The sequence below is a fragment of the Pagrus pagrus genome, assembly GCF_965226575.1.
Source record: "Pagrus pagrus genome assembly, chromosome: 6".
NCBI classification, from domain to species: Eukaryota; Metazoa; Chordata; class Actinopteri; order Spariformes; family Sparidae; genus Pagrus; species Pagrus pagrus.
The window spans coordinates 14,030,349-14,044,068 of NC_140190.1; the positions used below are offsets into that span (position 1 = coordinate 14,030,349).

General features: G+C 43.0%; 1 protein-coding gene across 1 annotated transcript; it reads right to left on the reverse strand.

Annotated features, from left to right (window-relative positions):
• Positions 1–9,116: 9,116 nt before the first annotated feature.
• Positions 9,117–11,500, reverse strand: foxd2 (forkhead box D2). The gene has a single exon (XM_084354661.1). The coding sequence runs from the start codon at positions 11,026–11,028 to the stop codon at positions 9,940–9,942; it is 1,089 nt and encodes a 362-aa protein (XP_084210787.1). The 5' UTR covers positions 11,029–11,500; the 3' UTR covers positions 9,117–9,939.
• Between the last annotated feature and the right edge of the window lie 2,220 nt (positions 11,501–13,720).

The following is a 13,720-nucleotide window of genomic DNA, read 5'->3' on the forward strand; positions in this document are numbered from 1 at the left end:
ACACACACATACACACACACACAAACACACGCACACATACATACATACATGTGATCAGATGCCCCTTTACCTCTACTCAGGGTGCAATCTCAGGCTACTTGAGCCCAGCATCAGCCTCTCACTGTGGAGCCTGTTGTTTCTCTGCTCCGCTCTCCTTTCTTCATGTGTGACATTGCTCCTCCATAAGGAGCCTCCGAGTGGCCTTATCATCTTTGGCCTTTTTATTCACTTCGCCTTTGAACCTTGGTGTTTTGTGCACTCACCCAGGGTCACACACAGATGTACTTACAGATGTAAAAAATACACTCCATTTGTGATACATCAGCGCTCATGAATAGACTTGGATTAATAACATGAATAAAGAAAATAAATGCAAATAAAGGCTATCCATGCCTCGGAGGCCCGGCTTGACGTCAGGTAATGCTGTGTGTGGCTCCGAGTCGACATGTGTGTGGTGTTTGAGGCGCGGCTCTTTGTACAGGCTGCCATTCATAACACTTTTATTATGTTTTGTCTACCTGCGTCTACGCGTGGTTACACTTAACCAACATAAAAGCTGAGCAAGTCCATCGTGAACTGATATGAAAAAGGTTTTTTGAATTCAAACCTCCTGACACACACTGACTTTAGTATATCATCCATGTGCATATGATGTGTGTGTGTGTGTGTGCGTATCTGTGCAATATGTGTAGACAATCTGCACGCTCTGCAGTGACTTCCCTCGCAGATGGAAATAAGTCTCTTCTGCGCCAACGTCAGCAATAAAAAATAATAGATATAATAATAAGATAACTCGTTCTTGATCTCTCTTCGTGCATCTTCCCCTGTGGTTGCCGCCCATCCCTCGACTCTTCCTGTACACTCTGCCTCTCCAGTGAAGTGGCTGCTTGCAGGCTGTGATGCTGCCGACTCTGTAACTGCTGTTGTGGCTCCTCAGGGCTCTTATGCGCTGAAGAATCATATGGGGCTATATTGTGTGCAATTGTACAGGCACTTTTGGTCAATAACCCGTGTAGAAAAAGGCGTCCATCTTTGCCGACTGAAGATCTTCCTATACTCCATCAAATTTGAGCAAAATACCCGTCATTATACGATGTCAGAACACATAATTGTTTTTGTTTCACACAGAGGGGACATTTTTAAATTACCAGTGACAATTGAGACATGAAATCAAATGAAAAATGGATTCTTACCTGTGGAAGGTCACTTTTAACCCTAAATGGGAGCACACAAATAGTATAAATAAAACTGTGAATGAATAATTTGAGTTAGTATTTTTACTATTGACCCACACAGCCACGCGTTCTTGTTCATTTCATACAGAAAATACATTTTATGAAGGGAAGCAAAATTAAAGGAGCACTTTGTAGTTTTGGAGAAGAAATTCAAACTCAGAATTTTAATATTTACAACAATATTAATGAGGAAAACATAAAAACTCTTTTCCATAACTGGATAAAAAAATATGTTCTCAGAGGAAAAAAAGGCCCGCAGGACACTGTCTGAAGCTAGAAAGGTGGCAGGGTCCGCCACATATAAACAAAGTAAAACAATATGAAACTGTGTTGTCCTTTATGGTCAGTTTGTTTATTTAATTTATTCAGCCCTGAAAGCAAATTGAGTTTGTTTATTTGGTTTGTTTAGGCATAAAAAAAATCAGTCAATGAAGATCTTTCTCTTCTGATTAAAATGTCTTCCCCAAAACTACATAGTGTACCTTTAAACCGTCCTCTCTAATCTGTCAGAAAATGCCCATAAAGAAACAAAGTTGCTCTTGTGATTAGTGCTGTCACTTGACAGAAGGCCCTGGGCCTACATACTTTCCTCTGTGTATACATGTGCTTTCCTCTGGAGTGCGCATACCCGTGGTCTGCAGAGCTGCCTGTGTTGCAGTCTTGTCCAGTCTCAGATCAACGTAGGTGGCGGGGTGTGAGCTGCCCAGAGGAGGAGAAAGTGAGGTGTTGGGGGGGACCCTGTTGCGGAGGTGGTTCGGGTGAGGGGAGAGGAGAGATGGTAAAGATAGAAATGGACGGCGCGGACACAATGTCTAATGGCAGTTCCAGCTGAGAAAACAAAAATACCCGAGGAACACTAAAACCTGAGGGGTGAAAAATATGCGGGTCTGGCGGGAGGTCAGATTCCCCACCGTATCTAATTCAATTTTACAAACTGTAAGAAAACACGCTGCTGCTTTCCAAGCACAGGGGAAATGCACTGCAAATATGTGCACTTTTACACTTCATGATGAAACTTGTCAGCATCTTTAAAGGTGCACTACATAGTTTGGGAGGGAAATTTTAATCAGAAGAGATAGATCTTTACTGTCATAAATGTTCCCATGACTGAATCAACAAACTGACCTTAAAGAACAACACAATTTCATACTGTTTTACTTGTTTATATGTGGCGGACCTTGCCACCTTTCTAGCTTCAAACAGTGTTCTGGGGACCTTACAGCTTGTTTATTCAGTTATGGAAAAAAAAAATATTTCCGGGTTTGTATTATTACCTCATTAATAATGTAAATATCAGAATCCTGAGACTGAATTTCTTCTTAAAAACTACATAGTGCCCCTTTAATTTTATAGTCAAAAAGTCTGGTGAGATAATGCAACTTTTTCCAGTGCAGTTTCGCTTATTTGGCCAGTTTAACAAGGAATGCTGTCAATATTTTACAAACGAGGGAGATAAAGAAAGATTGGCAGCCTAAAAATTAATTCCAATTTTGTTTTTTATGACAATAAAAAAAACAGTTTGGGACTCAATAGGTCAACTGTACGGAGAGGATTGTTTCTAAAGCGTCACAACTTTGCATTGCATCAGTTTTGTTATTTAAAATGCAGCTCATCCAGGGTGGCTCACGTGCTTACATTCCTGCTGGTTTTAATGTTGGGTTAATGTGACTCAGCCTCCTGCTCTGAATGCAGCCCTGTCTTAAAAAGGCCACAACATGCTGCAGCAGGGAGCCGCATGCAGTCCTGCTGGTGGTCTGCTCGGGCCTGCTAAAGACATTAGTGCGGCATTCTGGGAGAACGGGGAGTCCCATAGACAGCGCTCACTTCTCTAAATAAACATTAGTCTTAAAAAGTTTGGCCCCACGACCTCAGCCTGATCGCATTTCACTCTGGATAGTAAACTTCAATTTTATCGCGAGGTTTTCCCCCTACTTTTGGCAAACACACTTTCACGCTGAAAAAGATTAGATAAACAAAGTTTCATTTTCACCTTTTTTTTTTTTTTTGCACAGGGACACAGGAGGCTGCAGTGTCCTCGGTATTTCTCATATCACACCCAGAGCTGACTTTAGTTTTACTTCACTGACTTAAACCCTCCGTGCTTGAAATATAATCGTTACACTTAAAACCCATCAGGTGGATCCCAATGTGATCGTTAAGAGAGCAGACAAATTGAGTATGAACAGGCCTGGTGACTTGATGTGTGCAACACTTGTGTTGTTGTCGTTGTTGACAAAATGAGTCCATTTGAATTCAACTTTATTAATACGAGTGATATTGGCTCGTGTAGCATGATTGGAGTAAGTCGATTTTATTCATTTTCAGTTTTTATTGTTATTTTTGATGCTCTGAAGTTGGCACGGAAATCTAGAAGTGTGTTTTATGTGGAGAATAAAATTAAAGGGCAAGTCCAAAGATTTATTCCGGACATTCAGTTCAAACAGCTAAACATCAACTTCTGATTTTGCCTCAGTGAAGAAAATAATCTATATAAAAGCATGTTAAAAATCCTGAATCAATAATTACGGGGTATATAAACGCGTCGGATTAATTAATCGCAGGGGATCCTCGCTGTGAGTGTAATGCGCTGGCGTCAAAGGTCAAACGGGAAGAAGGCTGCAGAAGCGCCCGCATGACACACTGCTGCTGCTGCTGCTGCTGCTGAGATGATGTGTGTGTGTGTGTGTGTGTGTGTGTGTGTGAGAGAGAGAGAGAGAGAGAGAGAGAGAGAGAGCAAACAGCAGCTGCGCCTCTCTGTCAGAGCAATACAGAAGAGTGCTGCACACTCGGCCCTTTCCTTTAATGCGTCCTGCTGAAGCCAAGTCGAGGACATATGAGTTTATATAGAGAAGACTCGTGTTGTCCAAGGTGAGGTCGGAGGACCACCAAGGGGACGTTGAATCGCACCCAGTAGGTCCTCATCCGGAAGAAAAAAAGTTAGATTTAAAGGTGCACTATGTAGTTTTGGAGAACAAATTTTAACCAGAAGTTAAAATAAACAAACTATCTGGTGTTAAAGAACAACACAATTTCATACTGTTTTACTTTGTTTATATGTGGCGGACCCTGCTACCTTTCTAGCTTCAAAGGGGACCTTATTTTCCTCTGAGAACAGCTTTTTTATTCAGTTAAATAAAAAATAAAAAAAATTCTTAGTTCGAGTGATTACTTTGTTAATATTGTAAATATTAAATATCTGAGTTTGAATTTCTTCTCCAGAACTACAATAGTCAAAAAGTCTGGTGAGATAATGCAACTTTTTCCAATGCAGTTTCCTTATTTGGCAAGTTTAAGGAGGAATATTTTTAGTTTGGTGTCAGTATTTTTCAAATGAGGGAGATAAAGAAAGATTGGCAGCCCAAAAAAATCATTTCAATTTTGTTTTTCGTGACAATAAAGAGCCGTTTGGGACTCAATAGGCTTACTGTATGGAGAAGATTGTTTCTTAAGACAATATTAATATCTAGTAAATATCAAAATTCTGACTTTGAATCTCTTCTCCAAAACTAGTGCCTCTTAAATAAAATAGTGGAAAAGCAAGTGAATGTGTGGAGCAGAAAAAAACGATTAAAAACATTATTTTTGTGAAAAATCTCTCCACCAAACGTACTCAGAGAAGGACATCTTAATCAAAAAATTTAATCTGACTCTTTTTGGCTCATACTATAATTATTTGGAAGAGCCCAGACTTGGAAATGATGTGATTTCATCAGGTGATAAAACCTGACAGCCAACTGAGATGGTGCCTGTGCAAGGAAACAAACTTCCCTCTAGTGTTACGGGCTCTGTGTTAATAGGGAGGCTTTAAATTGTTTACCGCCGCTCAATGGTCGCATTGTTCCGCTTTTATTGTCGCTTCTCAATCTCATTGGTCAGCTTTGAATGTGCGCGCGGCTCTGTGCGCTCACTTTAATTATCTCCTGGCATTTGTGCACAACCAGCCGATCAGTGGATCAGGACGTGCCTCGTGTGTTTTTATGTGTTGTTGTGCGTGTTAGGCGCGTAATTTGGTGCCGGATCAGGTGTCACCGAGCGCAGGATAACATCCACGTGAATGCTGTCGTTGTCTGGAGCTACAACTGCACGTGCACAGTAGTTGTGTATCTGAGGGGATAAACGAGAATATAAAAGCACGCCGGTGAATGTCAGCGAGGTACAAGGCGTGCCAGATTTCGCGCACGGAGGCCTCCAAAGCTGTGGGGGAAAAAAATGTTTAAGGGATAAAAATCTGATCTAAAACCATCAGGTGACAAAATCTTTTTAAGAAATACACCGAGCAGACTTTACAGTAAACACACATTCTCTCTTCTAAAGCAGGCCTGTATCACCTGCTATCATATTCTGGTGATCTTTGCAGCAGGATAATATCTGCAGTCATTAATACCCCTGACCCCCGAGCCCTCATCTTTTTCTGCCCCCTCCCTCCCCTGCAGCAGGTGTTCCTCCAGTGTGTCAGAGTCGGCGGGGCGAGGATCTTCCAAAGTTAATATTGTGTTTCCAGAGATGATGGGGAGTTCACTGTCCTCGCTTTATTTACACATTCTAAATTAATTAAGCGAAGGATTCCTCTGTCTGTTGCAAAAACACGGAGGCTGGAGGGAGCAGCGAGGGGAGGCTGTGATTTATAGCGGCTGTGCAGCTCAGGGCCGCGCGGCTCGCCTCTCCTCCGGGCCCGGGGAGCCGCGGACCGGGCCAACATTCCTCCGCGGGGGCGAGGAGGCTCGTCAGCAAGCGCGCACAGCCACACACGGAGGAAGGAGGGTGACGGAGGGGGGGAGGGTGGGGGGAGATATAGGAGATTAAGTATAGTTATATTTGCGGAAGAAGTGGACAAGTGTGCAGGATCTAAAGCTGGCTGCGCGTCCCCAACGGCATCCAAAGCCGCAAGTTGGACAAGTGCATGTGAGTGAGTGAGTTTCCAGGATGTCCCAAAAAGTCAAATGTGAGCGGTTTGTTTTGATTAGGTCTGCTGCAAATCCCAGAAATATATCCCAGCTACTGCAGTCCCGGAGGAAGAGAAACCCAATCGAACAAGTGTCTCTGTTTTGGTGCATTTATCCTTTAGAGCAAAGTCAGGAGGATCTCGTTTAAGGTTCAGGTGGAACAATTTCAAAGTCTAAAAACTGCCTTCGTCCTTTGTTCAATGATCAACAGAAAATATAACTGCGAGGTAGAATAAAAAAAATCTTGCATGTAGGTATATTGCACCTGTCCCTGCCTTGTGTCATGGTCGTATCAAGAAGCAAAATCTTATTTATTTATTTATTTATTTTTGCATAATAAATCAGCGCGTTAAAATGACTACATAATTAAACGGGGTACGGTTAATTTCAGAGGGATTAAACTCTTCATTATCTGTAGGTTGTTGCAGTTGCATCACTACAAACCATTACAGATGAAATGAATGACGGCCAGTGTGTCTTTAATGTGCGTCTGAAGCCTCGTTAATTCATTATATTATATTAAATTATATTTGAGTTCTAAATCCACACAATGAAGAATGGCTCTCAACAGTGTGGGTCGACGTGTGTGACCTTGGAGAGGAGCCTGTCATCTCTATTCCCAACCACACACACACACACACACACACACACACACACACACACACACACACACACACACTTTCCTCGAGGTGTCAGCACAGCCGCCGTCCTCGCGTCCTTCAAGACGCAGGATGCATCGATCAGGGACGTGACGTTATTGGCAGGGCAGTGAAAGATTTAAGCAAAAACGATCTCATCTAATCCCCTGCTGCTAAACTGATTCAAATGTCCTAATAATAATAATAATAATAATAATAATAATAATAATACAGTCTCCTCTTCCTGTCATCCAAACACGAGAACATATTCCGAGCGAACAGAAGAGATAAATCTGAATCACTCCTGTTGACATGTCAGTCTGTAAATAAATTAAACCGGCACGAAATCCGTGTGTAATCCTGTTTGCGCCCCCGTCAGAGCATGTGGGAGCGGTTAGACAGAGATGGGAATTGCCTTGAAATGTATAAATGTGTTTTTGGTGACTCTCTAAGTCATTTGGCTGTCACTTCACATATCACTCACTTCTCATGTCGTTAGAGGAAACGTCACGAAACATGACGACTGTCGTCACCTCCACAGAGACGCGGCGGTGCTGAAGCTGTGGGTGGTCCTGGGAATCTTTCTCTCTCTCGAGCATTAACGCGTCAAAGCGGTGATGATATCCCATCAGGACTTCCATAAAAAAATTAAAGGCTGAGTTGAAAGATGCTCCCCGGATGTCCAATGTGTTCAGTGTTTGTGGTGGTTTGAGGAAGAACGAGTTCTATTCTGGTCGCAAAGCCTGTAATCTTCCAGCAGAGACGGACAGTTTGAGCTGAAGATGCGTAAAAAAAAAAAAATGGGTTCGAGCGCAAATCGTCCATTTTCAAACCCGCTGTGCGTGCGTGTGTTTGCGCGTGCGCGCGCGTGGTATTGCGTTGCGTGATTTTTACTGGCTTCCTCCTCGTCTCTGCTGTTTTTTAAATGGTTTTTTTAACCGCCCCTGCAAACGCTTCATGTGGATTTTAATGGACTGATGCGGTGAGTAATGACTCCCTGTCAGGGCGAGTGTGCGCGCAAAACTTCAATAGTCCGCTAATGTTTTTTTCCTTCCCTCATTTACTCTGCAAATTACATGCGCAGGATATCAATTAACAGCGCGGAGAGACTGTGATACAAACTATTTCCCAAATTGTTGAGCGATATTTATCGATTGTCCAATTTAAAGAGAGAGAGAGAGAGGGAGAGAGGAGGGGGGGGGAGAGAAAAGGCTGGGTGCGGATAAAGAAAGTAGTCATGTGTTGGTTTTCGTTTCAAAGACTTCCACTGAGCTGTGCTGAAGGGAAACAGAGGAGTCAGCCCTCCCACCCTTCATCCTTAATAATCATCTGTCAAAACACCCGCAAACTAATTTAACCATTTGCACACAGATCGGGTAAATAAAGGAGGCTTTACACCCCCTTCTGTCTGGAAACATGTGCTCCAACAACTCTGAAAAAGACCAATAGGCCTGTTTTCTGTAGCCGGACGAGTCCCACTGCTTCTTTTATACGAAGCTCGAGACAACACAGATGACATGAAAGCAGGAGCAAACCGAGGGCCTTTAGAGAAGATTGCTTTTCAGGGCTCTAAATGTGTGTGGCTGCTCTCACAGGGGGGACCGCTCGCTGCGCGCACATTCACTCCCCTGGGCCAGGGGTCCGCACTGACAACATCAACAAACGGCCGAAAAGCCGCATTATGGTGGATTAGGAGCCTGATGAAAAATGCTGCTACAAATTAGCAACGAAAACCCCAAAAGACCGTGGGTATATCCTTGTTCACTTTCAATTACAGAGCGCCGAGGCCCGCTAGCGTGGCCCATTCATTTAGGGGGCCTTTGTAACGTGCTGGAAAATGGTCCTTTACAAGCGAGCGAGAGCCACACAAGAGGAATACTTGCGCACTGTTGCGTGATATTCATGACTGTTATACACATCGAGTCGTGTCTGAAATGTTTAAACTGGACTGTGAGCGTTTCTCACACCTAGACAGAGTCTTAATTAACTGCATTACTGAGAGGCTATTTCATCTGATCACCGCGTCTACACCTGGATTCATCAGCCGAGCGTTGGAAGATGTTTGATCACAGCCAGAGTAAATATTAAGATTTGATTTAGATTAAGGGAAAGTTAAAAGTAAAGATAAATAAATAAAACTGATTTAAAACCAACATATATTTCAATCCATTAAGTCTGATGTAATTAATTTAATCACCCTGAAGTCTGTTTTAATTTTTGTGGAGAGAAAAACTTTCAGTGCAATAAAAAAAAAAAAATAACCCTTTTTTTTCAAATTCACAAACATTTATTATTCTTGTCGTTACAACCAAAAAAATGACCTATGAACATTTAGGTGACTCTCTCTCTATTGGCAACACATGACATACTGTATGTCTCACAGATTCAATTGTAAAATAGATAGGAACGGACAACAATTAAAAGATTGAGAGAGGTAATGCGCTCTTTTATACCAAAACAAAAAGCAAAAAAACAAACAAAACAAAAAAACACATATAGCCTACGTGTCCACCGACATGAAATGATATTGTCACAAAATCACCATGTGGAGGAGATTCAAGGAGGGTTGATGATGGGAAATGTTTTGTTTTTTTGTTGTTGTTGTTTTTTTTTTTTATCAGAAACCCTCCTTTTGTCTCCATGTGCTTTCTAAGTAAAACCTGAGTTTGCCGTCTCTGTCAGCCTATGTCAACAACAACAAGAACAGTGCCATTTTTCTCACGACGCACAAGATAAAAACAATATAAATCATGATAGAATTCTCAATTATATAAAAAAAAAAAAATTAAAAAAAAAATCGGGTGACAAGTTAAGTTAAAATCGCAGGATTTCTTTTTCTCCCACCGGCACGTGAAGGCAACACGCCAGATTGCAGGCCAGCGTTGTTTAAAAAGCTCCCACTCCGAGTTTCTCTTGCTTTTCTGTCAATATTATACACATATTTACAAACCATAAATAAACCTTTCTCTCCTCGTACATTGTAAGAAACAGAGAGAGCCAAAAACAAACAGTCTTTTTTCACCGAGCATGTACAGCCTACCTTCACATAGCACGACGCCACAACTGGCTTTTTATTAAAAGTTCTTTTTCGGGGCAATCTCACCGTTTATTCTTTTTTTTTTCTTAGAAAGGACAAGTGTTCATAGTCGGGGTTTTGCTGGAAAAAGTCTGACCCGGTGGCCCGGGTTGTAATATGTCCAAATGGTTGGAAGCAGAGGCCAGTGCTGGGGTCAACATGGCCAGGATGTGCGCCTGGCTGCCCGGCTGCGCGCTGAAGGAAGAGGCGGTGGAGTTGGCCCCACCGATGATATTGTCAATGGAGAATGAAGGCCGGCTCGGGGCGCTGGAGTCCGTCTTGAGAGGCGGCAGAGACGGGCTTAGTTGGGGGTAAAAGGGCTTTCTTAAATCGGCCCCTAAAAGTGAGGGCAGGGGGTGCGGCGCAGGGAATATGGAGGCTGATGGGGGCAAGGTGCATGGGGCGTTAGGGAAGGGGAATGCACCACCTGTGTGGTGTGGGTGATACGGGTTGTGGGCTGCGTGGAAGCCTTGCAGCTGGAGTCCATAGTTGTATCCGTACGGGCCGTATCCAAACCCGGGCAGAAAGCCACCGGAGTCCCTGAGGATTTCATTCGCTTGGTGCCTCTTGAAGCGCTTCCTCCTGCGCAAGAAGCTCCCGTTGTCGAACATGTCTGCGGAGTCCGGGTCGAGGGTCCAGTAGTTGCCCTTTCCGGGGTTGCCCGGCTCTCGTGGGATTTTCACGAAGCAGTCATTTAAGGACAGATTGTGGCGGATGGAGTTCTGCCAGGCGGGGAATTTCTCCCGGTAGTAGGGGAATCTGTTGCTGATGAACTCGCAGATCTCGCTGAGAGTGAGGCGTTTCTTGGGGCTCTGCAGGATGGCCATGGTGATCAGGGCGATGTAAGAGTAGGGCGGCTTCACAAGTGCACTTTTTCTGGCTTTGTCCCCGATCACGGTCCCGACCTCCGCGCTGGAGCCCATTTGGTCTGACGGGCAGTCGGAGCTGCTGAGCCCGGGGGAGGAGACCCTCTCGGCCGCGTTCTGGGAGTAATTATCGTCCGAGTCATTGTCCAAGTTGAACTCGTGGCGAATGTACTTCCCGTCCTTTCCAACGGATATGTCACCCCCAACCACATCGATGTCCACATCTTCGGACAATGCAGAGCTGTCGGACATATCCGTCCCTAAAGTCATCCTTGGAGACGCCGCTTCTCTTCCCCCTCTCTCCCAGATTTCCTCCTCCTCTGGTCCGGTGAGGCTACTGAGCGAGAGCGCACACACACACTCTCCCTCTCTCTCTCTCTCTCTCTCTCTCCCTCTCTCTCTCCCCCTCACAACCACACCAGACTTTTTTGCTGCAGCTTTATCTCCAACTACTGAATGCACACATGGCTAGAATCTATTGAAAAGATAAAGAACTCTTTGACCTGTGGATTTGGCGACTCCTGGGCGTCCGAGGCTGGTCAAGCAGGGCCGTGCGCGGTCCTCCTCGAGCAGAAAACTTGGTTTGAAACAAAACAGTCAAAGATCATCGATCTCGCACCGGTCTGGACTTGTGTGGTCTTGAGGTGCGATTGTTTCCGCCTGCGATCAGTTTATGGTCGAGGTCATTTAAAAAAATAAGCGACTTTTGGATATCCAAGAGTCTGTCCAAAATATCTTTTACGCACGGGTTTGGGTAGGTATCCAGCCAGACTCTGACACTCTCCTCCTTAGCTCTCAAAAGGTATTTATAGGAGCACGCTGGTCACGTGGTCTTTGAGTCACTGTTACCAGGAACTGGACGAAATTACCCTGCAAAAAGTAATATTTGGATCTGCTCTTGAATCGTTCAAAACAAATTTCATATTTCGTTAGAAAAATTTTAAAAATAATAAGGTAAACATGTGGGTTATACAGAGGGCTGATATCAGCTGTTCCTGCGCACATGGACTTGTTCAAGAATGAGATTACTTATATCAGAATACAGCTGGAGATCGACCGTATTCTGTTTATATGAATATATTGACAGTTGATTACGAAAATGAAGAATACGTCAGATGAAATGCATTAAAAACAAAATAGTCTCGCTGACGAATCAACTAGGAGATTTCACATTTTAATTTTTTTTTAAAATGCGAGTTGATTTTTGAACAGGAGGCTGCGGGACGCAATTAAATTAACTTTTTTTTTTTTTTTTTTTTGCAGTGTGAGGTGAGAGGAACAGAAGGTGTACTCGGATGACTGTGACTGTGGGCTTTATTAAATAACCCACACAAACACAAGCAAAGCAAAGCAAAGACACGTATCGATATTTCTAATTTTTTATTTTACTCATTTCAAATATTTCATTTGTTTAGGAATGACGACTTTTATCTGCAATTAAATTTCAGATTGCTCATCGAAGAAAATGATAATGAGACATTATTATTATTATTATTATTATTATTATTATTATTATTATTGTGTCGCCACTCTTCAAACGCTATACATGTGTATTCAGAAATAAAGTGCATAATGTTTCAAATAAAAAATGGCTAAACATTTCCTATAATTATTTAGAAAAAAATGCCAAATTCACTTCAATAACTCTATTATTCCTATTTTCGCGGACGTTTAATTAATATTTTTATTTTATGTCTTTAAGATGTGAAATAGCTGCTGTACACGCGGAGCTGCTCGTCTGTTGTCTTCTCTAATAATCTGGCCGATTCGTCCGGATTTAATCCCCCCCTCCTCCCTCGGAAGTTTTTGTGGCCAGTAGCCTAATTCCCTCATCACTTCTCACGGGTTTTGTGTTTTCCTCGTCAAGAAGTCACAACATGAACCCATCTGCATTTCCTGCACAATTCCCAGGGTTGCACACAGCGAGCTGCAACCTGCTCCAATTCGTCTTCGTCATGCAGGAGGCCAGCAGATGACAACGTGTAATGTGTCTGTGTGTGATGCGTGCACACACACCGGGTCACTGCGACGCATCCACATCAGCACCCCCCCGTTCATCACACAGATTGTCACACGTCTTGTGTTTTGTATATCTGCATTGTGTGTTTGCTGCTTTACGTTTGCATTCGTTGGACTGAAGGAAAACGACTTCTCCACTGAGGAGCTGAGCGCAAGTCAAGCATGCAACTTGTTAAACAGCCCTGAGCTGAGCCGTGCGTCCTCCTGTGTGACCCGCCTGTCACAAAGCCTTTTTAATCTGAAACAGACCCTCATCACACAAACACTGTCTCCAGGTCTCACAAGCGGCCTGATTTATCATCACACATTTCTTATTTTCATCCATAGATGCGCTGAAGTTTCTGACGCGATGGGATGAAATAACTGTCCACGTTTCATTTGTTTATTTATTTATTTATTTGACCTCTCACACTGTTCTCCAAAACCAGGACTAATTGTTTACTTGGACCTGATCACCAGCCTACTTAGACCTGTTGGTTTATACGGTGTTGGAATATCTTTTTAAAATATTGTATGTGACAATCAATACATAAATTAATGTCACACGAGCCGCTTAAAAACGTGTATTTCTGCGCCACAGGGGGCCTCTTTACATTTACAACTCGTTTTGTTATGAAGCATCCGCAGCGTACCTGCACACATTTCATTTTGTCACTTGTTGGTTGAAAAGGCTTTTCATTTTTTTTCTTCCATTTTTTTTTTTTTTAATCTAATTTGTAATTAATTTGAATTTAACACACAAAGCGCGCATTAGTGGAGATTTCTGGTTTCCTAAGGTCGAGCGGGGTTTTGATTCTTATGATCCGTGATTTTGGCCGAATGGAGAAAGTTTCTCATCGTCGAAGTTTGTGGTGCTGAAGCGCCCCCTGCTGTTGATATGAAGAAAATGAAACTCCAACTGTGGATAGTAAGCTCCAGTGTTGTGTCCTGATAACATGCTGCA